The sequence below is a fragment of the Etheostoma cragini genome, chromosome 18 (assembly GCF_013103735.1).
Source record: "Etheostoma cragini isolate CJK2018 chromosome 18, CSU_Ecrag_1.0, whole genome shotgun sequence".
NCBI lineage: Eukaryota > Metazoa > Chordata > Actinopteri > Perciformes > Percidae > Etheostoma > Etheostoma cragini.
The window spans coordinates 19,036,679-19,063,830 of NC_048424.1; the positions used below are offsets into that span (position 1 = coordinate 19,036,679).

The 27,152-nt window shown below is 40.5% G+C and overlaps 1 protein-coding gene and 1 long non-coding RNA gene across 3 annotated transcripts; both read left to right on the plus strand.

The window, feature by feature from the left end:
• The first annotated feature begins 407 nt into the window (after positions 1–407).
• On the plus strand, positions 408–27,152 carry cnstb (consortin, connexin sorting protein b). Of its 2 annotated transcripts, none has more exons than XM_034900546.1 (11): positions 408–656; positions 6,908–7,481; positions 8,738–8,847; positions 16,760–16,790; positions 19,022–19,108; positions 19,945–20,056; positions 20,772–20,793; positions 20,887–20,956; positions 21,916–22,193; positions 25,993–26,137; positions 26,463–27,152. In XM_034900546.1, the coding sequence occupies exons 2-11, from the start codon at positions 7,391–7,393 to the stop codon at positions 26,669–26,671; spliced, it is 1,155 nt and encodes a 384-aa protein (XP_034756437.1). In that variant the 5' UTR covers positions 408–656; positions 6,908–7,390; the 3' UTR covers positions 26,672–27,152. The 2 variants fall into 2 exon arrangements, with proteins under 2 accessions (XP_034756437.1, XP_034756438.1); XM_034900547.1 differs by lacking the exon at positions 408–656 and adding an exon at positions 1,021–1,287.
• On the plus strand, positions 17,801–18,680 carry LOC117961690. Its single transcript, XR_004660465.1, has 2 exons — positions 17,801–18,194; positions 18,270–18,680. It is a non-coding gene; the product is annotated as an uncharacterized LOC117961690 (long non-coding RNA).

The following is a 27,152-nucleotide window of genomic DNA, read 5'->3' on the forward strand; positions in this document are numbered from 1 at the left end:
TAAATTGTTAAATATAATTGTTTCCTAGGCGATTGCCACTTATTAAGCCACTTATTGAGGGCTTTTTGGCAATTGTCCATCACATCTTTTTGTGAAACATTTAACACTGTTTTAATGTTTTTGTTGTGAAAATCAAATAAATCAAATCACATTAATCAATAGGGGATGCATTGATATGCACAACTATGATTCTCTGATATATTACATCTAACCACTTTCTATTCTGATTATGTAATTTTATGATAACAATACAATGCAACGACGATTTCCGTTTTCACTAACTCCCTTGTAATCCGTCGCACGGATTACCCCATCACCCCTTCACCCCATCACCCATAGCACCCCATCCATCACCCATCGACTGACCGCTTCATCTTCTGTTACCTAACCGCGCTGACACACAACCAGGAGTCAGGAATCCAGTGTGACACATCTGCCAGAAGATGGCAGCCTCCGCCACATGGTTAAATAAATAAATAAATAAGCATGACATTTTTTTTTTTTTTTTTTTTTTGCAACGAAGGGAAGCTGAAAAAAAAAATCCTGGGATTGGACTGTAAACAAGAAGCATGAGAGAGTCTAGAGACGGATCCTGCTGTGGACCGACACGGAGGAGGACAGCTGGTCCAGGGCGTTGATGTTCAGTCCAGCCAGCGGTGAGTGCATCTCTCCATCCCGCTGTAGCCTATGTCCTGTGCCGTGGAGCTATTCCGTGTATTTATGTGACGTTAACTTAGCTTAGTATACAATATGGCATAGAGAGGTTTGGATAGTAGGCTATTCTGCTTTACCAGAAGAACAACCCGATAACGGATTTAATATGGATGTCGCAACTAGATAACAGGAGGAAAATAAACTCGATAGGTTGTCCTGGGCTACTTCAGAAAGATGCTATGGTGTTTTTTTCTTTTTCTTTAGCTCAGTGCCTTTCAAGTCTTAATGTCTACTTGATGAGAGTAGGCTACGAGACACAACACGGAAGACTAATTGAGAACTAATGTGAGCTAACGTTCAATTGAGCGCGAGGTTTCGTAGCTCACGATGCGTCAGCTGCACGCGCCCCCGATGCACGTGTTCCCTTTTCCAGGACGCACGCGCACGTGCAGACGCACGCACACACACACTAAGCCACCCACTTTTGCGGCAATTCATTTTCATGAACAAACGGAATGAATTGAAACCATTGAAACCGCTGGACAGTCAACTGTACAACAATGGCAGAAACAAAAAGAAACAAAAAGCTGCCAGGCCAACTACATTGCTGCCCGCCATTTTCAAGGACTGCATGTAAGTTTACATAAGATGTAAGGCAGTGCTCTTCTCACCATAACGGTTAATTCCTTGCAGTTTGACTAAATTTAAGATTTGAAATTTGCGTTAAGTAGCCTAGGCTCAGGGCCGGTTCTAGCCCTTTGGTTGCCCTAGCCAAGATTGAGTTTTGCCCCCCCTCCTAGCTTGCATGTAAATTAGATGGCACCAACATTTGGTCCAATCATAACTGTTCTGGTAACCCAAAGGCCAGTGTTTTGTTTCCAGATTTGTGTGCATGGTGACTTATGATGTCATCTAGCCATCCATCTTTGTCTGCTTATCCGGTTTCGGGTTGCGGGGGCAGCAGCTCCAGAAGGGGACCCCAAACTTCCCTTTCCCGAGCCACATTAACCAGCTCTGATTGGGGGATCCCGAAGCGTTCCCAGGCCAGGTTGAAGATATAATCCCTCCACCTAGTCCTGGGTCTTCCCCAAGGCCTCCTCCCAGCTGGTCGTGCCTGGAACACCTCCCTTGGGAGGCCCCCAGGGCGCATCCTTACCAGAAGCCCAAACCACCTCAGCTGGCTCCTTTTGACGCGAAGGAGCAGCGTCTTTAATCCGAGCTCCTCTCGGATCACTGAGCTTCTCACCCTATCTCTAAGGGAGACGCCAGCCCCCCTCTTGAAGAAACCCATTTTAGCCGCTTGTTATGCATCTATTTTTTAAAAACCTTTTTCTGAATTAAGTTCTCCTGGAATTATTTTTCTGTAAAGGGAAACGCAGATGACAATCCAAATATAAAAACATAATAGAATATATTTCAGTAAGGCTTTCAGGCATTCTGTATTGCTTTCATCTATTTATTCTCCTGTAGATCGACTTTTCTAATGACATTATATCAGCACACATGTAGTTTAGCATAATTTACTCTTCCCTCTTTTGCGTCCTTTTGTTGGGGACGTAACCTCCTTAAATGTGCATATGACAATTATTCACCTGAATGATACATTTATTCATTAAATGAAAACATAAACCCTTTTGCTGTAATATTTCAGATGTTTGAGCCAGATTTCTGCTCATGTGCACAAACTTTGTGCACATTCAAAATATATCTCATCTGTGTTCTCTAGATTTGGAAGAGTATGGATATTTTGAGAAAAGTAAGGCGATAGTACAATGGGCATTTACAAGAAAAAAGTCACAATACTTAAGAAAATAATCCACATACACCATACCTCTATAGTAGTTAGGCATCGATCCGATACCTTGTAATAAAGCCTTAAAGAAAATCTATGTTAAAGTAGTTAATTTATGTTCTTTTGCCATTATAACTGACTGTCAGACTTTATTTGTGTTTGTTCATGTTTCACAAAGTGTTTAACCTGAGCCACACACATCCAAATATAGAAATCATATCACATCCGGACAGGTATAGAGCGGTTAAAACATAATAAATCATATGGCACACTGGTATTGGGATCAGCACTCGTATCGGTCGACACGCAAGTTCAGGTATCAGAATCAGTTTTGGGAAGAAAAAAATGGTATGGGACGATCTCTAGTGGGAACCCAAAACTACGGCAGAAATAGGGACACATCTGCCGCAGCATGCCCAAAGCAGAGCGCGTCCATTATAAACCTGAAGCTGTGCTGCTGCTCGTCTCTGTTTTAACAGCGAGAGTGGACACTAAGCGACGCACAGGTCTGCTTCAGAGCTTTGTGTGTTTGAGGCTCACCCACAGACTGGAAACGTCATGTTTTCCCCCAATTAGGAAATGATCGACAATAATCATCAATTAAATCTAATAATGAAGTTGACAAGTAAACGTGTGGCTGAGGGGGCGCCCTCGGATGATCTTGTTTAATAAATATTGTATATATCCATATAATATATATTTAATTCAATTGTTAATAGGAAGTAGACCTAAGGGAGACAAGGTGTCCCCAACACATCGCCTAGGTCACCTATTGCTATCACCAGCCCTGAGTAGGCTAACCAACTGTGTGTTTTCATTTTGACAGTTTAATCATGTTATAGAGTGAACATTTATCAAACCAATCCACATTTATAAAGAATGAAAGAAAACATGAAGTTACACCACATATTAAAGGAATACACATTTTTAGAACTATGAACAGATTGAAACCACTCTCACATCTGTAATGTTGTAGCCAGTTAGCTTAAGCTGTGACGGAATTTAGCATACAGACATTAAAACAATGTTAGCAAATAACTCTGGAAAGATTGTGTTAAAGCTTTTATGTACTTATCTGCAACAAACTGGACTAACAACAAGAATGTAAAGGAGATGTGAAAGGTTACAGTAGCTGGCGATAATGCTCTGAATGGTTTTAAGTTGCCGTTAAAAGAAGAAGTTATCTTAAGCTAATTAGCATATACAGGGGGAAACCAAACTAGCAAGCTAACCTGACTCTGTCGACCATATGCCAGCACCAAGCTTATTAAATAACACGTTACATCTAGTTTTCTTTAATACGTAACCTTAGTCAACGTGGTAGAAAGATATGTTGAGTCCATGTGAGTTTCTGAGGTGGTTATGTCCTGGACTTTTTCTTAGCCCGCCGAGTTACCATTAGCATACCAAAGCCAGGCTAGCTGTACCACTACGTTTATTCTTTATGCTAAACTAACCGTCCAGTGGCTCAGAGATTAAAGCAGCATCTTCAGCAGTAAAGTTAAGTAATGATAAATGTATAAACTGGCTAAACTAAACACAAAAAATACCTGTATGAATCTAGAAGATTGTTGCCAAGTAGCCAATTGATTTAAAGGTCCCATTGCCTAAAAATTAGAATTTTTTTTTACTGTTAATATGCATTCCCCCAACCTGCCTCATGGTCCCCCAGTAGCTAGAAATGGTGAAAGGTGCAAACTGAACCCTGGGTATCCTGCTCTACCTTTGAGACAATGAAAGCTCAGATGAGCCCATCCGCAACCTTCCCCTTATGAGGTCATAAGGAGCAATGTTACCTCCCCTTTATCTGCTTTTCCCAACCAAAGAATTTGACCCGTTGACTAGAAAGAGAGAGACATAAGGGCTTGCAAACAAGCGAAGCATGGCAGTTGTTCACGCCCCCCCCCCCCCCCCCCCCCCCCCCCCCCCCCCCCCCCCCCCTCCTCCTCTATAGCATTTAATTGCGCATACTAAGGAAAGCTCATTGTGGGACTGTCTTTAGTGGCTGTAATTCTGCATCAAGGCGGAATTTCAGGAAAGAGACTTCAGATACAGTATTAGGGGACGACTAAGGCCTACATAAAAGAGACTTCAGATACGGTACTAGGGGACCACTAAGGTCTATATAAAAGAGACTTCAGATACAGTATTAGGGGACCACTAAGGTCTATATAAAAGAGACTTCAGATACAGTATTAGGGAACCACTAAGGCCTATATAAAAGATACTTCAGATACAGTATTAGTACTAAGGCCTAATTGCAAGCAGCATGTCATAGGACATTTAAAAACTGAAATGCATAAAACGGTAAAGCTATACAGCAATGCACAGGAGAAAACAAGCACAGAACTGTCAACACGTGTTTTAGTGCAATTTACACAGATTTTCAGCTTTAGCCCCCACTGCATCAGTCCTAATTTTATACTACACAACCTATGAGTCAGTTGCCGCTCCCAGCGCTTATACTTTGTGTCACATTCCATGTTTCAGAATTAATAATGTTCACATGACTGCTGACATGCTGTGTGTACATATAGTATCACACATCTTTCATGCCCTAGGCCCTCAAGCTGAAAATTTAGGTTTCATGAGGCGGAAATATATTTATCTACAGCACGTCAGCCTTCGAAATTGTAGAAAGCTGTCATAAATTGACTTTTTATGCAGTCATAAGCCACATTTTTACTTTTTAGATCTTGGCCTTTTTACCTATATATTTTAACCAGAGGAAGGAAGGATAATAATATTAATCAGATGTCTGGATCCAAGGCTTCCAGAGAAACAAGCTAAGCCGACTTAAGCGGCTAATTCGCTCGCAGAGCAAAGAAACATTGCTTTTTAATCTGAAACAGCTTTGTACTGTTTTTACCTGTTGTAATGAGCTGCTCCCTTTGTTTTAAAGGGGAAAACACCACTGCATATGATTAAGTTTCTGGCAAGAGTAATTCAATTCAATTAAATTAGTATCAAATCATAACAAGAGTTTTCTTGAGACACTTTACAGATAGAGTAGGTCTAGACCACACTCTATAATTTATAATGTCCCAACAATTTTAGTAATTCTCCCAAGAGCAAACATGTTGTGACAGTGGCGAGGAAAAACTCCCTTTTAGGAAGAAACCTGGATAATAGAACAGGGACTAAAAATGGTAGTAGTAGTAGTTCATGTCATAGCAGGGCGTTACAATATGTCGCAAGTAGCAGTAATTGTCTGAAATGACTGCAATGGTGGTAAAGAAAACTCCCATGATCCAACGCTACTTCACAATAAAACCCCTAGCGTCAGTCCAGGTGGACATATTGTGCGTTTAGGTAAAACGTAGCCTGACAATGTGTCAAGGCCTTGACAGAAATATGTTTAGTATATCTATAATAATTATAGTGACAGGACTGGTTAACAGTTAAAGGGACCGCCCTATAAAGGGTGATTCATACTGATAACATCAACCTTTAATCACCAGCCATGGGTAAACACTTGTGAACTACCCTGTTGCCAGACATTCTATAAAAAACATCAGCTAAAAGGCCTGCAAATGGAGACTTTTGCCTTCATATATTTACTACTCTACTACATGCAATATCTGATATATGGGGAGGTGTATCAAGGTTGAAAGCGAACCTTTTACGTGCGGTGTAGATGTAGAGATTCCAAACAAACGACTGTCCCATCGTTGTTCGCTTATTTGTGAGTGAATGTTAGCACGTTAACATGCTAAACTAAAGTGGTGAACCCAGTAAACATGCGGACCATCAGGATGGCAGAATTGTCATTGTTAGCATGGTAGCATGCTGCCGTTAGCACTGAGCTCAAAGCACTGCTTGTACAATTTCAGAGAGCTGCTAGCATTTCTGCAGACTTTTGGTCTTGTCGGTTACAAGGCGGCATCTGTCAAAGGGGCAAATTGATGTAATTAACATAAATTACACTCACAAATGTCAGAGAGGAATACATTAATAGATACTATACACAGTCCCTTTGTTGCCCGGATTCCAAGTTACAACATATCCCCTTTTAAGTTGTAAAACCCTACAATATGTTGTACAAAATGCTGGAAAAATGTTAGCCCTCACTTCTAAACCTCCCTGCCTGGTAGAACAATGTGTAAGAATGGATTATTCATTTGTAGATTATTGAAAGTATACAGTGTGCTGTCTGTCTGCACTGACACATACTCATTGACACATACTGACACATTCTCATTGCTATTTATTCTACTCCACAGACTACTATGAAGTTATTTTCATAATGGAGCACTCTGCCATGCCTCGGTGGGCAGTTATTGTTGATACATAAAGACAACCCTTTCAGTCAATGACATAACTGCCATTTTACCAGAAGTGCTGCTTCTCTTTGCATTCATTTCTCTGATTACAGCATGTGTCCTCTCCTTCTCTGAACATACTGAATGCGCGAGGCATACATTTTGTTCTCTTCTAAAAATGTACCTATTTTTTTGACAGCTCGCTGGGGAAAAGGAAGCAGGCTACACTGAATTCTGCGAGTCAGAGAGAAGAGGCAAAGCACAATAAACCATACAGAGGACTGCAGATAGTCTGCCAAATCTTTGAGCATTTTTCTCTACTGCTCAGCCTTCATAGATCAAGGTGGACATTTCAAATCTCCCTTTCTGAGACCACCCATGAGAAGCAATGGAGGATTAAATCACATGCTCCGTCAAGAGTGATAACAAACCAAACCTGCCTCATTCTCCAGTGCTCGAGACACCCTTGATCCTTTCTGGGAGCTTAGAGCAGCACAGACGTTCCCAAGTCATTTCGCTATCTTACTCAAAGGAAGTGCACAGATAGAAGTAGGAAACAGTTCATGTTTTTCAAGTTAGGGGCACCAAAACACGAGAGCCAGCCAAGGCCCACTGGAGGGTCTCAGAAAAGCTTTTGGGGAACGTCAACTTGGAGGACAAGATTGCTGCAGTGACGGAGGTGATGGGTAACAAGAACGCCATCCCGCCAAAAGATCCCGACACTGGGACAACGCGGAAAGAGGAAGGGGTGTCACACATCGACAGTGTCACAGGTAAAATAACTTCTCCATCTTGTTTTTCTGTAATACATTAACTGCTTTGCACTTCTTTATGTTTGTACACCTCAGGGAATGTTGCTTTTTTTCAGCATGAGCTAATGTGGAGGGTACAGTTCATTCATTTCATGCCTCTAAGAAATAGTTCATCTTAAATCAACCCTAGAGTGAGCAGAGAGACACATTTGAACAATACCACCCGTTATACTTCGGAGAACTGCTGATTGAAAGCTTTTAAGAACAACTCAAATCTTATCATCCATCTGTGGACTACAGTTTCCTGAAAACTGCTGGAGCGTGCCGGAAAAAAACAGCTTAAGATGATCAGAATAATACAAAGCTGTAATTAAGCCACTGCCAATACTCCTGGATGTTTGCAATGTACTGTGCTATACAGCTGTAGCTGATAGCCTATTCTACATACGTGTTGCACTGCACAGCTACAGTTAATAGTGACAAATTTTCTGCAGGCAAGATGCTGACAGGGACTCAGATCTCTGCAGGGTAAATCAAGACAGCTAGCTAGACTATGTGAGTTCTGAGTATCCAATCGGAGTTTTCTCTCTCACAACTAACTACAATTTTCCACCAAAACAAGTTACTTCCCGAGGCTATTTTGCAGAGGCACCGTTGCTCTGTCCAGCGCCTAGCACCGCCCAATACAATTGTGATTGGTTTATAGAAATGCCAATAAACCAGAGCAAGTTTTTCTCAAATCCCAGAATGCTGTGTGGACTATATAGTCCCTCCTCCGCAGCGCTGTGGAAGAAGGTCTGGCAAACCTTCCTTGTGGAACAACATAGACTAATATTGTTCTTACGCTTTTATAAAGTGATTTACTATTTTTTTTTAAATTTCCCTATAATTTCTCATAATGCAACAAATAGCATCTCTTTGTTAGACTTTATTGTTTGGTAAGTATCCAAGTCTTTCAAAGTCGACGCCTCCAAATGACGTCATCAGGGTCTTTCTTAGACATATCAAAGCTCTTCCAAAATAAAGATATTTTACACCTTTACCAATCTTGGTTATACTCCTGGTGACGAGTAACTGCCTGCCATGTGTAAATAGGTGGGGTGCCCCTTTAAGTAATGAGGGAAAGTGTATATTTTCACACCATTAAGTTTCTATTACAGATAGATTACATAACCCACTGAGATATGCAGTGCAGAAACACCACAACGAGCAGAATTTAAACATCAGGGCTGTACCATAATATCACTGAAGCATTTGTTTGTGTTTTGTGTTTCTAGGAAGTGTCTCCAGAGATGAACTGCCGGGCCCCAGCCCAGAGCTGCTGGCCTCCCTACAGTCCCTCAGAGAAAACAGTGACTACACACTGCTGCCACACAGCCTGCACCAGGTGTGTGCCTGATTACGTGTGTCTAGTAGGCCTGAACGAATCGGGGAAAAATATGAATCTCGAATTTTAGCTTAGAATTGAAATCGCGATTTTCTACCCAGATAGTTTTGTCACAAAGTGCAATGTTTATTGCACAAATGAAACACGACAATACAAAACAAATTGGCAGTACCAGAGATAGATTTTTTTTGGCACCTATAGCACATTGCGCATCACCACAAGCTTGTAACCATAGAGGCTTCAATGAAGAGAAGGGAGAGCATTGCAGAGCGTGGGAGCGTTTTGAAACCTATTTAATACAGTCTATGTTTAAAACTCACAGAAAAAAGTAGCGTGTGTGATGCAGTCGGCTCATAAAATTAAATGAGACTCAAAGTTATTTAAAAAGAAATCTAATTTATTTGAAATTTTGAACAGGGTGAATCGAGATTGCGATTTTATAATGATTAAACGATCGTGTAGGCCTAGTGTGTAGGTGAACGTTCCAGAGATAAATCCAGAGGGAATATGTGTCTTTATTTAGTCATGACAGAATGGCTTCATCTGCGGGTGTGGACGCATAAATATCTGTTTGTGAGTCTCTGTATGCTTACTCCCACGTGCCCTTATCACAAAGTCTCTGCTTTCTCTGTTAGCTGGGACAAATATAACAAATCCCTGAGCCGGTGTTTCTTAAACATTTTAAAATAGCTTGTTAGGTTTCCCCAGCATGTAAATGCACTGATGGTTTAGGATTTAAAAAGGTCAGCCGTCAGAAACACTGTTACTTAAGCATAAAAGAAGATTTATGCAACTCTTCTACAATGCAGGTGCAGGGACTTGGGCTGGTAACCCCATGCTGTGTTTCACGTGTCTAATATATTCTCTCCTACCGCCTCCACTCCCTCAGATCACAATTATGGTGTTCGAACAGACATGGTAATTAGTAGTGTGATAAATATAGTTTGGTTCAGTTTCTGAAAAGGAAAAGGAAAAAAATGACAGTCGTGCAATACCTTGTAGACCACAATCCCCAAACAACACAAAGACAATAGGATTAATTTGTCTCAGCTATTCCTACACCTTGAGAAGCTTGTAGTTTTTTTTTTTTTACTTCACTGCCAGCTCCATTAATCATGGAACAAAGGCAAAAGCTGTTTTTTTTTTCCCTTTTCAAATACAAAGAAAAAAAAGAAGAAGCAATGCAGTGCAGTGCAATCCGGTTCATAGTCTATTGGCCAAAGCAGTTGCATGACGTGTTAGACTGTAAGTATCATGCATAGGGCTGCAATAATACAACAAACTTTGGTTTGGTTCGGCTTTTTTTTTTTTTTGGGGGGGGGGGGGGGGGGGGGGGTTCCTCAGTAAACGTAATACAACATTTTTTCTGCCACATGGGATTGTTTCGTCATTAATTACATCCCAGTTTGCAACACAGTAGTACAACAGATACCTTATTTATTGATATTAATTGATTTCAGTGTTGATCAATCCAACATCAAAGATTCTACTGTGTCTTAAAATAATGTTTCCAAAATCGTTTTAGTGGTTCATTAACTTGTTGGAATGAGACTAATGGTAACAATTCCGCTCCCAAGCTCTAGGGGGAACAAAAAGGAAAAGGGCTTCGGGGCCTACAGAAAAGTTACTGGTTGACAATAGCTAATGCTAATGCTAATGTAATTCTTGGTGGGTAATGTAAGATTACGACACCGTTCAACATGCTAATTTATTTTTTGTGTGATTATTTTGACCACGGTTGAAACTCTGAGCTAGTTAACCCACAAATTCATCAGTAATGTTAACTTTATAGATATAGATAGACAACAAATCTAATTGTAATTTAGCTAGCTAGCACACCCTTGTCTTCTGCCTCAGTCTGGATCTGGCCATAGACTGTATATATATAATAATATATAATATTAACGGTCTATGATCTGGATGAAAAGGATAACTCTGGAGTTGGAAGGGGTGTGTTGCGATCTTTCACAGGTCTGTGGAGGAATTTCGGTTTTATTTTTCATATGGTTACAGCCCTAATCATGCAAGATCATTTTGTCATGTGTACACTGCAAATACAAGGAATTCCGTGTGAGTTACGCTCTACTATGCTATACAGGTCCACGTTTAACATGGTCAGTGTTTCTTGTACTCTATAAGACATGAAGGCCCATATTTGGTCATATATACTAGCACCTGCTCATCTTGTGTGCTAAATAGTGCATGTGCCTGAATTCATTCCTTTGTTAAATATTACAGATACCCAAAATCATGTTACATGTCTTTGATGTACTAATAATCTCATAATCTCATAATCCTTGTCCGTGCCTAGAATGTTAAAAGTTTGACTTTTTTCCTCAAATCTGTGGATGTCATGCTTGTTCCAACAAATATACAGTGTGTCATGCACTTAGAAAAAAACATCATTATTGTTCAAGTTAAACAATGAGTGTTCATTCATACTAACACTCAAATAACAGTCAATGTATCTGAAACTCAAACTGGGATTTGGCAGTCTTCTTACTGAGTACATAAATGGTCTGTTTTCTCACCAAGGGCTGGTTCAGACTAATGAAAGCGAGTTGGCGATTTGCCGCAGGGTTGTGCGACGCAGGGAGTATCACTTAAATGGCCCATTTGTGCATTTGTGTGACATCCTGTTGTGTTCTTTAACCCCCCCCCCCCCTTCCCCACTATTGCACAAGTAGACGTTATACTTCGCAATTAGTATTCTCCGTCAGAGCGTTTACAGATCGCAACATTCACCCCACAATTGGTGGACAGCTTCATTTCACAGCTTCATTGCAAGAAATAGGCAGCTGTTACACAAACTCCTGGGCAGTTAAGTGCTCGTGTTTCCTTTTTTTTACCCTCAGTGTTTTAAAACTTTAGTGTAGCAGCATAGAGGCAGTGATGTTACTTGTTACTGAACATGACCCTCACACACCGCCTCAAAACAGACTAACAAGCCTGATTGCAGACATATAATGACTGGCCGTGGCAGAGTCATGTCAGTCTGTGATTCTCCAAAAGTTGAATTGCTCTTAACTTTTTTTTGGTTTTCTTGCTTTTTTTCTGGCTACCCTCTTTCCCCCGTTTCAGCCTAAACAAGCCTTCCGATATATAGGCCATTGAAAATGAGGTTGTGTGAATGTGTTAATGCGGCCTAAGCCTGAAGGTAAAAGGTCTTCTGTTTATTTATCACCAGTAGGCAGTGTCTGACCAGAGCACTTTCTTTAACTTCTTACTCCGTGTTAGCTCCTTAATGATGCTTCTTTCCAGCCATAATTGTTTTTCAGTGACCTGTTTTGTTGACTTGAGGACATTAAACAGAGAGTGATTGTCCGTCACACAGACCAACGGTGGAGCATTAAGTTCAGCATTTCCACTTGTGAGCTCAGAAAAGAAGGTAGCAAGAAAAATAGCATTGTCTATTCCATCAGACATGGCCAGAGTTCCCCCTGCCAGAGTATTCCTCACAACACATATAATTCTCTTAGATTGCCAACAGAGAGGCAAAAACTTCCCTCCTTCTTCAATGAGTCCAAGCATTGTACCCCCTGTGTACCCCCATCATTGATGGGGGTACACAGGGGGTGTACCAAGAGAAGCATCACTGAAAACAATAATGTGTAGAGCATCACTGTTTCCCAAATGCTGAAACCTGAGAGACACCTTTTCAGATTTAAGCTTTCTGAGGACCTTATTTGTCTCATGAATAGACTGGACTGCGGCATTTTTTATATTTGACGCTAAGTTGCTTGCATCGAACATAATGTCTGGTCTAGTTTGCTTTGCAACCCTTAGTATCTGCCCTATTTTTGACCTAAGCTGCTCTTTTTCAGTCTAATTAAGAGCGGCATCTCTCTGCACGGCACATGCTGCTTGCAGCTGGATAGGCTGTAGGTTTTCAGTGTAACCATGCTGATGTAAATGAACTACACGATTTTCACTTACAAAGTCCATTCCCACATAGCAGAATTTTTTATGTTTCTCACGCCCAACATGGAACGCAGACTTTAGCATGGAGTTTCCAGACCGGCCCAAAGATCAACATGACCTGCGAGTCATGTTTTCCACCTGTACTCAGCAATATTTCTTTCACCTTGTTGTACTAATACAGTGACGCATCTGCAAGCCCATAGACACATATGTTTAGTTTCCATATAATATTTGCCTTTCCTGCTTCAGGAGGGGGCTGGATATAACCTTCTCGGGAAAACCGCATTCTCTGTAAGAAAGCAGACCATGGACTTGCCACTTGTTTTGACACATTACTGCTAATATTAACCTGAGAGATTCAGAAGCACAGGTTGGGGAATCTTTCTGCAGCTCGTGAATTTTCAGCTCTTCAAAACCACTGGCTTCAAGTCATGCTTTTGGCACTGTACCATTAGGAGTTTGTTTGAGACTGCAGCCCCATCTGGTAGAGACACACTTCTGACCTGCATCATTAACTTCCTCAAATACATTGTTTTTGTACCAATTCATTATTTCCTCCTGTTTGGCTACGATCAAATGAAATGTCTTTTGTATAGACCTTAGTGGTCCCCTAATACTGTATCTGAAGTCTCTTTTATATAGACCTTCGTGGTCCCCTAATACTGTATCTGAAGTCTCTTTCCCAAAATTCAGCCTTGGTGCAGAATTCCAGCCACTAGAGCCAGTCCCACAATGAGCCTTACTATGTGCCATTTCTGAGTCTGTAGCTTTTGAGGAATAGAGGGGGGGCATGGGGTGTGGCCTTGACCAACCGCCACTTTGCTTGTTTGAAAGCCATGATGTCTCTCTCTCATGGGTGGGCCAAATTCTCTGGGCGGGCAAAGCAGAGAAAGGGGAAGTAACCTTTCTTCTTATGACCTCACAAGGGGCAAGATTCCAGATCGGCCCATCTGAGCTTTCATTATCTCAAAGGCTGAGCAGGATACCCAGGGCTCGGTTTACACCTATCACCATTTCTAGCCACTGGGGGACCATAGGCAGGCTGGGGGAATGCATATTAATGTTAAAAAGCCTCATAGAGTGAAACTTTCATGCCATGGGACCTTTAAGATTATAAACACTAGACATATCCACTGACCCATGCCCATGACTGTCACCAGGTTCAACATGTTGCAGATTAAATCAGTGTTTGTGCTTTCCAGAAGCCTTGCCTGCTCTGCCTAAAACCTTGGCTCTCTGTACATAACTATCATCAGGATCCATAAATGTCACAGTCTCACCTGTTTTAACTCCACACCAGCAGAAGAAACAGAGCTACCGCAAACATTGCGATCTGTTTCAGTTTGTGTCATTGTAGGATGAACCACTTCTCCTGAAATCCTCCCACTGTACCTGGTGTTGTGTGTGTTCACTTTCTGTATTTTCTTCGCTATCTGCTACATTGTTTAAACTGCCTCTCTTGCTTGCTGTCTCTCTGCTGTCTTCCACTGTTGGCTTATCCTGAGATTGCTGTGTGTTTACCTTACAGAGCCTGGATTGATGCACTCTAAATAGAATCCCCCCATGTCTTACAAATACAACAACTCCATCCTGACCTAACATAACTATCCCTGGTCCCTTTGACCCAGGACACTGTTCTTATTGATTTTCTGATCCACTCTGAACACTTTTCTAGAAGCATGTAAATCTGAAATGTGTCCTCCTGCCCTAGCACTCATGGTGGTACCCTCCAGAGCAGGTACTTCATCACCTAATACAGATGTAAGGTTAGGATTCTGTCCAAACAGTAATTGATATGGACCGTAGACCTTAACATTCAGCATACTGTTCTTAGCCATGAGGGCCCAGTCAAGGGCAGTGTGCCAGTCACATGCATTCTCTCGTTTGACATCTGGATGATCTCAGTCAGTGTTTGATTATGTCTTTTGAGTAGTCCGTTGCTACAGTGACTGTATCCTGCTGTTGTTTTTGTCTCAATGTTAAAGTTTTCAGCCATGTATCTAGTCTCTTCGTTGTTAAATTCTCCACCATTGTCACTGTACAGCCTTTAGGGGGCGCCATGGACACTAATCCAAGTGTGTTGATAATTTCAGATGACGTGTTTGTTTTCACAATGTTTCCAGTGCTAAAACGTGTGAAGTAGTCAATGATGTGAAGATACCACGAACCTGGGTCCAACTCATGCGGATCCATGATGGCAACTGTCTTGTTATATTCTGAAGCTAAAGGCAAGCCCACAGCGGGCTTTGTCTTTGCCTTTTTGTACTTCTGGAATACATCACAGTCATATACTATTTGTTGCAAGCATTCTTTGTCCTCATTTCCTGAACTGTAAATGAGCCTCTGTAGTCTGTCTGCAGATGCGTGACCAGACGCGTGATTTATGTCTCCAGATGAGAAACTTTGTATTTTCTGTTACTGTTAGGACTTTCTCTTCAGTTGAACTTTTTTCCGTTTCTCTTTCTCTGACACAGTAATGTCCAGAACTAGTGAATCCAAGAGGTGTGGATTGTTTGAACATCACTGCACTGTCCTTTTCCATGTCCAAAATGGTCCCTGCCTTTTTAAGGGACGTTTTACTCAGCAGGAGTGGAATGTCAACCTTGACAACTTCACTGACATCACTGTCAATGTGGCATTTTGTCATTCCTATTTTAGTTGGTTGTTTCCCATTTCTTGGTGGAATACACCGAATTGCCATCTCCGAACCAAAATGGTCTGCAACTGGGAGTTTCTGTTTGCATCAATCTGTTCACTTGATCTTAGGTGAGGTCATCAAGATAGCTTTCCAGCCATTTCTCCCCACACAGTATGGCTACAGGCAGTGTCAATAATCGCAGATACCAATGATTCAGTCATAAATATCTCAGCGTCTGACATGGAGGCCTTTCTAAACAATGTAACATTCCTCTACATTCGCATCTTCAGTTATTGTTACTTGTTCAGTTTTCTTGTGAGGACAGTCTAGCCCAAATGAAACGTGCATTGGCAAATACAGTGGGTTGAGAAAGTTTACACACCCATGCTAAAGTTGACTAAAAACAGGAATAAAAAAATATCTTTTGGAAATTGATCTTAATGTCTTAACTCAAAAAAATTTGGAAAATCCAACCTTTTACGGACACCAATTTTCTTTGTGAATGAATAATGTATTGTAAATAGATAAAAGTTCTTCCTTAAAATACAGGGGGCATAAATATACACACCCCTGTGTTAAATTCCGGACGTTACTTTCTTTTGGACGCCCTATGACAGTACGTAAAAAGTGGACATGTCCGGGCAAAAGAGGGCATTTGGTCACCCTACTCAAGCCCCAAGGCAACTTGAACTTTATAACTAGCTGCCTTCTTATAACCATCCCCTGCTACCAATTTATTAATTTCAAACTTTTATTGAGTACACAGCTAGCTAGGGCACACATGTCCGCCATATGTAACACACCAACCCGCACATTCACACACATGTGCTAACCTGCACACACCGGGGAAAACCTTCTGCCGCAGTGAACAGTGTAGAGGGGAAATAATATGTTAACAATTATAATATTCATTTTATAGAAATCACCTTAATCATTTGGGCTAGAAAATCTAGAAAATAATCTCTCTCTCTCCCCTTTCATGTCTTCTTCAGCCGTCCTATCAAAATAAAGGCTTAAAATGCCCCAAAAATAATCTTAAAAACATAAAGTGAAACCTCCCCATCTCTAGATTTACTGAGCCATATAGTCTTCTGGTTGTGCAGACAAAGTTATAAAGTGGATGGGAAAAAAGCGCACAGACACATTAATCCAGACCATAATTATTTGCATGTGACTTCATGTCCCACAGTGTGTCTCCATGGATCTGCATCTCAGTATGACTCTGTCATGTGATCTTCATCTTTGATGGAATTTGTTGAATTTCAAACAAAAACGTTTTGATCAGACAGCCCAATTAGTGGACTTGGGTGGGAATCAACCTCCTGTCTAATCAGCTTTCTTTTCTTTTTTCAGATTGCAGAAGCCTACTCGCTCAAAGAGGACTGTATCCTTTCATATGCACACTGACCTCATAAGTGACCTCATTTTGTTCTACTTTTATGTATTGTGACATTGTTGCCAGTCACAAGTATTTTTCAGCTGAGTCGTGACGGTAATAATATTCAGATATTTAAAATGGCAATAAGCAACAACAAGTGTTAAAACAAATTATGTCGTTCATCTCTTTCTCAGGTTCCCTTGTCTATCTTACTGTAAGCGACATTGTGTCGTTGTTGTTTTCTATCTGTTCATTTGTCTCCCAGTAACTGGGTGTTCCCCACATTTTGGCTGAAAGCCTGAAGGCTTGTAGGAGTAGTTTCCTCTGGCTTGGTTTGTGCTGTTGCTTTGGGAAGGAGGAAAGTGTGTGTTACCATGTGTATGTGTGAGGGCGGAGAGAAAGTTTAGAAGTCTGTGTATGGGGAGGAGAGGATTCATTTATTACCTCCGCCAAGGAGGTTATGTTTTTGTTGTTTGGTTTGACTGTCAGGTTTAGGATTACAGAAAAATTACTGTCCAATTTTCCTGAAACTTGGTGGAAGGATGGGCCAAGGATCCTTTACATTTTGGAGTGGATCCAAAGCATTTTTCTGCATTCATTTTTTTGTGACAGATGAAGACATGAAAGAGGGGGAATGACATGTAGCAAAGGTTGGAGTCAAACCTCTATAAATGTGTGACTGGTCTACCAACTGAGCTAACACTGCCACTGGTATTGCTTTTAATATAAATTTAGTAACATTTTTTCTCCTTTTTTTCCCGTTCCTTCTGTCTTAGGTTTCTGTTATATATGATTATAACGTGGACACTGAAACATGTTGTGTAATTTATCATCCCAGTGTAATTTATTGTCACAGGTTCCGTCAAATGCCCCGAAATATTAAGTATACGTACTTTACTTCAGTAACAAATCCCCAACTACAATGGAATGTGTATTTGAATTTATTAAGAAAGTATGTATGGCACCAGGGGTTAAATTGGAGTTTGTATTGGGAATTTAAAAAAGAAAAAATAAACCATTAAATGACCCTTTCTGGAGAGTTTTGTGCAAAGAAAAGGAGAAATTGAGTCTTACATGATATGTGTAACACTGCCAGGTTAAGAGCCTATAGTTTGCATTTTTGAAGTATCAACAGGTATTAGGGCATTTAGCATTTACATTACTGTTAATCAGTCATCACTTGATTACACATTGTATTACCTTGATATAAGAAGTGACCCATACAACATACATAATGTGCCACATGAAGCATATGACAATAGCAACAGCTGAGAAGATTTGGGTCTGGGGTGACCAGGTCCAAGTTTTTAGTTTTAGGAGAAGGCATTTTATCTGTTAATCATACCAACGTAGACCCTTATGCGTTATGTAGTTGACCTGCAGTGGTGAATTGTCTGCAGTACTGTGCGGGTTGTTGCATGGCGTGTTCCAAATCCGAGTCAAAATAGACATGCCATTTTAAAAATCTTTAACTTTTTTTGTCAGAAATATCATGTTTTCGAAAGCATCACTTTCATCGAATTTCATGTGCCACATATTTCCATTAGGCAACTGACTGCCAGCAGGCACATCCAGACACAAACGAGCAGGCTGATGTCCCGGGGCTGAGCACCAGAGAACCCCGGCCCAATTTAACCACCCAATCGACTAACTACACTATTTATCTTGGCATGAAGGGTCATTTCCTCTGCCTCTAGCCTTGATGCTATGTGATAAGCGTTGCTGTCCTTTTCCTTTGACGTTTTTCACTCATCAAATTGACCTTTTCATTATAAGGATCTTTCTAACCTCTAGATCATGTGAGACTCTGTTCCATTTACTTTGCCGCCCAGGTGTTTTGGATTGATTTTGGTTTATTAATTATTAAAAGGGGCGTGGTGTGTGCACCACAATGACTCATCAGCCTCGTAAATTCAAGTATATGTTTGCAAGAATGAATTGATTGTGGTGTCATTTAACACAACCCACATTATATATATCTTATGTATTTAATGGTTGATAATCTCAGTTGATGATTCAATCATTCATTCATTCATTTATTGTCTCAAGTAAGGAACAATCCCTGTTTTTGCCATTATATGTCTGCTGGTGAATACAAGCCAGTGTGTTTACAGAAATAACCTATGTGTACTATGTGTAATGAAACCATACCAGAAAAAAATGCCTAAAACCCTAGTTACTCAGTGACGTTTCGATTGAAAGTCTCAGTTGGTGTCTTTAACTAATGATTCTACCAGACCAGTGGGCCATCCAGTTCCTCCAGCTGGAGAAGCTCTATCACCAACGTCTGCTCTCCAACCTTACCGCCCTGCAGGATAACTGGGGTACTGCATGCATCTGTTTTCTTTCCTTTATAAAAAATTATTTGTTTTTAGGGAAGTATTGTGCTCCGTCGTAGTTAAAAAATTCTTTGGATCCTATGTTGTCCCACGATGACCGTTCATAAGCTGAAACCTTAAGTTGCATATGTCAATCCCTTTATTTTACATTATAACCAAAACTAGGTACTCAGGTTCTCAAAAAAGGGTTCTCAAATTAAAACCATGTACTCAAACACCAACTCATGGTCAAAGAAACTATAGACATACACGCCACACACCTTTCATGACCCCCCGGAATATTGAGTTTGGTGTTTGCGACCCCCGCGATATCAAGAAAGACAGCGGCAAACTGGTGTAAACAGCTGTTTCAACGTGCCTCCCTCTGCTGATTTGTAAACAAATAACACGTTGCTTTAATGAGAGTTTAGTTTACTTTCAGTTTTAGCCAGGATCTGTGGATTTTTCATGCGTTTGTGACTTTCTCTCCCCCTGACCCGCCTTCAGACCCCTTTCTGTGTTCCAGGACCTTCTAACTAATAAATGACGCTCTGAATATAACACATGAATTTTACCAAACTCACACATTAATGTAAAAACCATCCCCAGCCTAGACCCATACTACCCCCAGAAATTATATTGCGACCCACTTGGGGGTCCCAAACCCCAGGTTGAGAACCACTGCATTGGTAAACGATAGCTAGCCACACTGGTCCTTCAATGAAAATGACTCCAACATTATCGTGATCAAAAACCTAAATGTAAGTCTGTTCAATATTGAGAGAAAAAAAATGATATGTGCATTAATTTTGTGCGCACCTGTACTCCACATGTGTTCCCAGAGAGCCAGTGGAAAGAGAAGAAGAACGATGAAAGCAGTTTGCCCACTGAGACAGATGGCATCAGTCAGAAACACATCGAGACCCTGAGCCAGATCTGCAGGACACACCTCAGGTATTCCACAAGACATCAACACAACATGCATCAGATGAAATGTGGGCACTCCAAAGCAGACAGAAACCTGTTTTCAATTCACAAACAGCCTCTTTTAATCTTGTATTGAGCCTCAATACTACACACTACAGCAGTTCTTTGTCCTTAAACATGTACGTAGGAAAGATATGTCTTTGACGTTTCCCCACATCTCAGTACAAACACATACCTCTGCTTCTTAATCACATTCCTCTCAGGCCATTTCCTCCCATTACTTTCTTCACTGTCGGACAGAAACCTTTTAGCGGCCATTTTGTTTTACTGTAATTGACACTACACTGCTCACACAGTGAACTATTGGTCTCCCATGTGGACACGCTGGAGAGTCCAACACATTGATAATGCATGAAGATGATATGGAGTGGGGAAATCAATATTTCTGACAGGGCATGAAGGATTTACATAAGACAGATAAATACCACAAGTCTGCATGCCAGACGCTGTTGTCTCAAAGCTATCCTGGGACTCTCTGGTATGGTATTGCTGACCACAGTCATTTGATGCAGGTGGATTTCATTTTGGATAACATGGAAAGGCCTGAATAATATTTTGGCTTTTTATGAAAATATTTAGTAACACCATTAACCTTGTATGATATTTCTCTACCTCTCTTTGTCTTCCTCTGTCTTGGCTTTCCTTTGTCTCTATCTGTGTTCCTCTTTGGGGCATCACTCAGACCATCCATCAGTGTGGAACAAGTAAGACAATATCAACCTTCCCTCTCTGTATTGATCTTAATTTCAGACTTTTCCTAAATAATAAATCATTGGTAACCATGTGTGATTCAACAGAACATGCAGAATGCAACACTGACAGACACTCCGAGCATGAATGAGACACTACAACCCTGTCATGACAAAGGTAAACACGTGCTACGGTTTATACAGTACCAGGTTCTGCTTTGAGCTAAATGCTAACTACATACTAACATGCTCACAATGGCAATGCTACAATACAGACACTAAACAGGTGTACAATGTTCACCTTCTCACGTTAGCTTGTTAGCATGCTTGCATTAGCATGTTGCAGAAAGTTTAGCTGAGGCTGGTGTGAATGGCATTAGTAATTGAAATGTTGACATGATGATAGTGCTTGGTGAAAAGAATACAATTCATCCAGAGATGGACATGAATGTGTACCAAATCTCATGGCAATCCATTTTACAGTTGTGGAGATATTTACATAAAAAAAAAACTACTGCGGGTGGAGCTATATGAATAGTCAGGGGTTCACCAAGTGAGTAGGATTCATCCTTCTGGAGACTATTAATATTTGTAGAAAATGTCAAATGCAAGAAAATGCAATTTCAGAATCAGAAATCTGGTTCAGAAACAGGTTTATTGCCAAGTAGGTTAGCAATAAACAAAGTAAAGGTAAGATAAAAGCAAGAACTACAAACAGTCAAGAAACAGAAAAATATTGAGAAAAAAAGTACAATATACTGTATGTGTTTTAAAAATGAAGAGCTGAACAAAATACTGTGCAACAGGTGGCTTGCTGTGTTCCTCAGCCCTTTAAAGTTCCAAACATCAATTTATTATCAGTCTTTATCCTCTTTATGGACGCATACATACACACACACACACACAAACACAAAAATTGGTAACATAAACATGTCAGTTCTTTATTTAGACAGTGGAAAAGACTGGCATGTACCACCTTTAAGACTATCAGAATGTACCATGACCTCTAATCAGTTCATGGACACATTAAGCTACATAGGACCTCTGTATACATGCACTGTTAAATTCACATTTATTAAGGATTAAGTAATAATCCTTCATCAATGACCAATGTACTGTGTTACTCTCATATGCCAGTCAACAATCCTGAAACAACACAACGAGATGAGGAACAACAGCAAAGCATAAACTCGGAGTCAGAGCTTCCCTTAGCCCAGACAGGCCCTCAGGAGGAACGGGAAGAGGAGGAGGAAAGAGAAGAAGAAGAAGAGACGTATGAGGACGGACAGGAAGTAGAAGAAGAGGAGGAGGAGCCATGTGAGGAGACGCCGGAGGAGGAGGTGAAGGTGGAGTGGCCAACAGGAGTCCCCCAGGCTTCAGACAAGGACCTGGCCAAGCTGTCCCACACAGAAGGGGTAGGATTACACTTTTTAATCATACATATACTTTATTTATCTGCCTTTACATCTGATTATCATAACTAGAGTAGGTGCATTTAGTCGGACAAAACAGACAGATGACATCACGTTCTTGTAGGTTTTAGTAAGTCAAATGTAAGTTCTTTTTAAGACATTTTAAGACCATAAACATTGAAATTTAAAGGAACATCCCATCTGATTGGGACTTTAGCTTATTCACCTTCTCCCCAAGAGTTAGATAAATCTATACATACCCTTCTCATCTCCATGCGTGTTGTAACTCTGTCCGCCGCACCCACCGCTAGTCTATCTTATCACAGATGCTGGAGGTAAGATAGAAGAGATAGAATGCCTTTGTTGTCATTATACACAAGTGCAGTACCTGTGCAAAAAGATTGAAGTAACCCAATTACAGTGTGGACACGAAATATAAAAAAATAAAGATATAAAGTATAGGTAGTGGAGAAAAAAAGCACAACACATTGTGCAAAAATATAGTTTGGTATATCAGAAGTCCTGAGTATTAAATATTGCACAGTAATGAGGTTAAGTGTTTATTAAATATTGCACGGTAATGAAATAAAATGGTTAAGTACTAAATAAAAAATAAATAAATATTGCACAGTAATGAAATAAAATGGTTAAATATTAAATATTGCACTTTATGAAATTGCAACTAGCCTATGCTCCCAATAAGTGACAAAATAACGCCAACATTTTCCTATTTACATATTATGATTTGCATAGTCACAGGGTGTAAAAATAACAAGGTCACATGAGATACAGCCATCTTCTAACTGTATACAAACTGGGAACTATAGTCTCAGGAGCCGAAGGATTGCTATTTGGGCGGAGTGATTAGTGCACCACCTAAAAATCCGTGTTGTTACTCTCTGCTCCTCACCAAGACCAGGGTAACGAGGTTTACACTTTTTTTTGACCTGACTAAATCAAATTTGAGACCTCGGATTTGAGACCCCGCGGGAACCCTGTTACCTGATTTGGAAATAAGATGAATGTATAAAAGAGAGCTGCGGCGATGAATACAGAACGGGTTAAACTATCTTTTCTTGCTCTGCTGTATCCTTCTCTTGATCGTTCTCATCTTTCCTTCCTGGCTTCTTTCCTTTCTCCTCACCATCCATGTATCATCACCTGCATGCATCTCTCCTTCCTTCCTCCTTTTTTCTAAATCTCTATTATGCTTTCCGTCAGAAGAAAGTCTGACTGTATTCCTAGAAGTTCTATTCAGGTTCAGGTTCAGGTTACTTTATTGGTACCCGTGGGTGAACTAGGTTTACAGTGTAAGAGGCAGGACATCATTACATCTTTGTAGACCACAACATAAAATGCTATACACCAAAGATTAAAACATGTAATAGAGACAGTAAAACATGGATAAGAGGGATAGAAAACACTACATGACTAAAGTGCTTGTTATCTGTCTCACAGCTCTTTGTCTTTGCTGGGACACTCCCATGAATGAACTCGTAGTTCCTTTTTTGAGATCATCAACTTTTCTATGTTCAAAAAACCTCCACCCATGCTCACTGGTGTAGCCTGACACTTGGGATGTTTACCCTGCCAAATGTGCTAGATTTCTAAGGCTGAGCCAAGGAACCATGTTGTGGCTCAAACACTGAGCTGATGGGGTTTAGGTCTTCCTAGAGGTGGAGATGAAATCAGAGCTATTCCAAACAAGCAGTGCAGGCTGAAAGCTTGGCATTGATGGGGTCAGTTTCATGGCTCTTATGTAACCCGAGGGAGGATCAACTGGGTGGGGCATGGGTGGGACTCCTTTACTTTGCAATGAAAATAGCTGATTCACATTCCATGAGGGTTGTGGGGTTAATTAGTTTTGTTTACATTTCTCCCCTTTTCTCAATTTCAGTTACATTATAAAAACACAATTTGTGTCACCAGACAACCTATTCAGAATATAAGTAACACCAAATGCCCAGTGCTGGAATAAATACATGTATTTTGTTTTTGCCGGCTCCCTGTAAATGTGCCATGATATTTGATGGATTTTTATCGGCATGGCCATAGGAATGGTGACTATGGAATGATACCTGCATCAACATGGTAGCATAGTCACCGTGAGCATGCTAATGTGTTCATCAGGCTAAAATCACTGTTGGTCAGCTTCACAGTTAGTTTGTGTTAAGTGCAAATTAGCAGATGTTAGCATGCTAACACCCTAAACTAAGATGTGTTAGCATTTAGCTCAAAGCCCGGCTGCTAAGTACAGCCCTACAGAGCGAATTGCTGTAGACTCCTTAGACTTGAGAGGAGCTACAGCAATGTGCAGTACAACAAACATGGATTTTTTATTAAATTAAACCATTTAAAACTATTCTGGTACAACCTCTAAATACAATTATGAACCTGAAAATGAGAATATTATGAGCAGTTTAACATCACAATGTCCTCAGTGGTAACACAGAAAATCCTGATTCGAGCTATTGTGCCTCTATGCAGACTTGACTGAATGTGATGACTACTGCAACATTGGCCATGCTGTCTGACATATATATAATGGCCGCCTGAGCTCTGTGGTTTGTTTACAGATTAGCATCAGGTAAAAAGGTTTTCATTAGGGTGGGTTAGGGTTAGGTATTGCTCTGATTACTGGCCTCTGATGACCGTACAGTGTAGATGTAGTTCAACGTTGTGCTTCTGTGTTGTTGCACCTGTGCTTCTGCAGATCTGTGTTAACTTGCCTCAGCTACAACTCATCTAAAACGCTGCTGGTCGTCTGTTGACTAATACAACACCTACAGTAGGTTTCACATTTTCTGCTGCCACTGCTTATGTTTGGTGATTGGATTTCATGTTACATTCTATTCTGCGGTGTAACTGTCCTTTAAAACAAGATGTTCAGCTGTGCTATTAGTTGTGACATACGACAAATGTCTATAGTTACATGGTCTCAAACCACCACACTGCTTGGTTTACAGTAGCATATCCATTTGTGAAATATTTTGCAACCACAGTTAAGAAAAAAGAGGTTCTAGTCTTATAACTTGTATTGACCCACCCCAATTGATGATTTTCAGTAGATTTTATTTTCACCCAAGGACACCATTTGCCAAAAGTAGGACACTGTCATAAGTGAATTCAATTAATTTATAATAATGATGATGATGATAACAGAGAACACAGAATACAGAATAATATAATGTAAACGCTCGTTACACTTTACATATCAACTTCCTGGTTTAAATTTGACCTACTGCACTTGCCGTAGGTCCATGCACTCAGTTCTAAAGTGCATTAAAGGATTATTCCTGACATTATGGGTGTTCTCACTTTCTTGCTATACTACATGCTTGTTTACAGCGTGTGTGGCAGCTTGTGTTTGTTGCTCTGTTGGACTTATTTTTAGGTGTTTGGCTATCTCAGTTCTTACTTTGGTGAGGTCAATGTTACCATAACCAACACAACCAAACCCTAAAATAAAACCCAAGATGTAAAAATAAATCATGTACCTTTACTATAGATGTTGTATTGCCTGTAGTGTCCTTTGTTATGTCTTAAGATGCTTAGTTGATTTTATGTTCATATTTTTATGTTGATTTTAGAATGTTTTGTTCAACATATGTTTGTGTTGTGAAGCAAGAGATTGTAGCACTTACCTAAGACAAATTTCCCCTCAGGGACAATAAAATGTATTCTATCCTATCAAGTTCTCAAGGATCAAGGATCAAGTTCTGGGTAGAGTGACCCCAAAAGCATATATAAAAGAAGAGGAAAACATTAGTGGTCATTTGTCTTTTCTCTGTGTCCCCGTCAGAGTTCCTCCCCAGAGGGTTTGGTCTCCATTCTGAAGAGGAGGAGAGCATCGCTGGATGGACTGCCTCCCCCAAGCGACATTGTTACTAAACAGAACTCCAAGCGCAAAGTCCGTTTCAGTGAGCCAGAGGACGGCATTGAACAAGGTAGTTTAACTCATCTGCTGTGTAAACACTTCTATCAAACATGTGGAATGTTCCCGGACCAAGGTTACATTACATACTGTATATTCATTATACATACAGTACTGTGCAAAAGTCTTAGGCAGGTGTGAAAAAATGCTGTTAACTAAGAATGGTTTCGAAAATATAAATAATGATTGTTTTTTTTGTTTTTCTTTAAATGTAAGTGTACCTATAACATTTTCTGCTGGTTTAAAGGCAAATGGTTGAAACACCGAATGTTGATGTGATTTAGATTTTTCTTATATATATACTGTATATATTACATATATCCATTTCTTACTTGTAGATGAGGTAGGTGGGGATTCCTGCCTGATCCTGCTGCTGCTGTGTCTGGTTACCGTGGTGATCAGCATAGGCGGGACCGCCCTCTACTGCACTCTGGTGGGCACCTACTCCAACATTTGCACCGACTTCACTCACAACGTCGACTTCTACGTCCTGAGCGTACGGAGGTTCTTTGAAGGGCTCAGACACTGGCTGCCCCTCCGGACTTAAGACGCTTTCAGCTGCAATCAAGGCGGAAGCTACTCCGGATACTTGTTCTTTAACGGACAGAGTAAATCTCTGTCTAATCCACAATTAGGAGACAACTTAACAGGCATGGGATGCACACGCATTACTCTGATGCTGCCATCCAGTGTTTAAAGCTTTGATTTCATCTACAGTGAGTGGACTTGTGTCGAAGACGTATGGATTTGAGCTATCAGCCTAAGACGTCTTATAACTAATGGGTGCTCAAAGCAACATTGAAAAAGAAAAGAACTTCCCCACAACTATGTTTGTTATGGGATCAGTTTCAAAACCTCCCGTTTGCTACTGTTTTGTGTGGAAACTTCATCTTAAGCCCAACCTTACAGATACCACACAAGAGGGCTCACAACTCTTAACAATATTTATATTTAACAAAAGAAGTTTATGTGTGTAGAAGTGTTAGAACCTTAAATTTGTAGCTATTGTACACATTTGTACAAGTATT

What these genes read in the sequence shown, in the direction of transcription:
- cnstb (XM_034900546.1), top strand. Translation starts at nt 7,391, where the DNA reads ATGGGTAACAAGAACGCCATCCCGCCAAAAGATCCCGACACTGGGACA. An exon ending in CGCCCTGCAGGATAACTGGG is followed by an intron (nt 19,109 to 19,944) that starts GTACTGCATGCA and finishes ATGTGTTCCCAG; the next exon opens with AGAGCCAGTGGAAAGAGAAG. An exon ending in CATCCATCAGTGTGGAACAA is followed by an intron (nt 20,794 to 20,886) that starts GTAAGACAATAT and finishes GTGATTCAACAG; the next exon opens with AACATGCAGAATGCAACACT.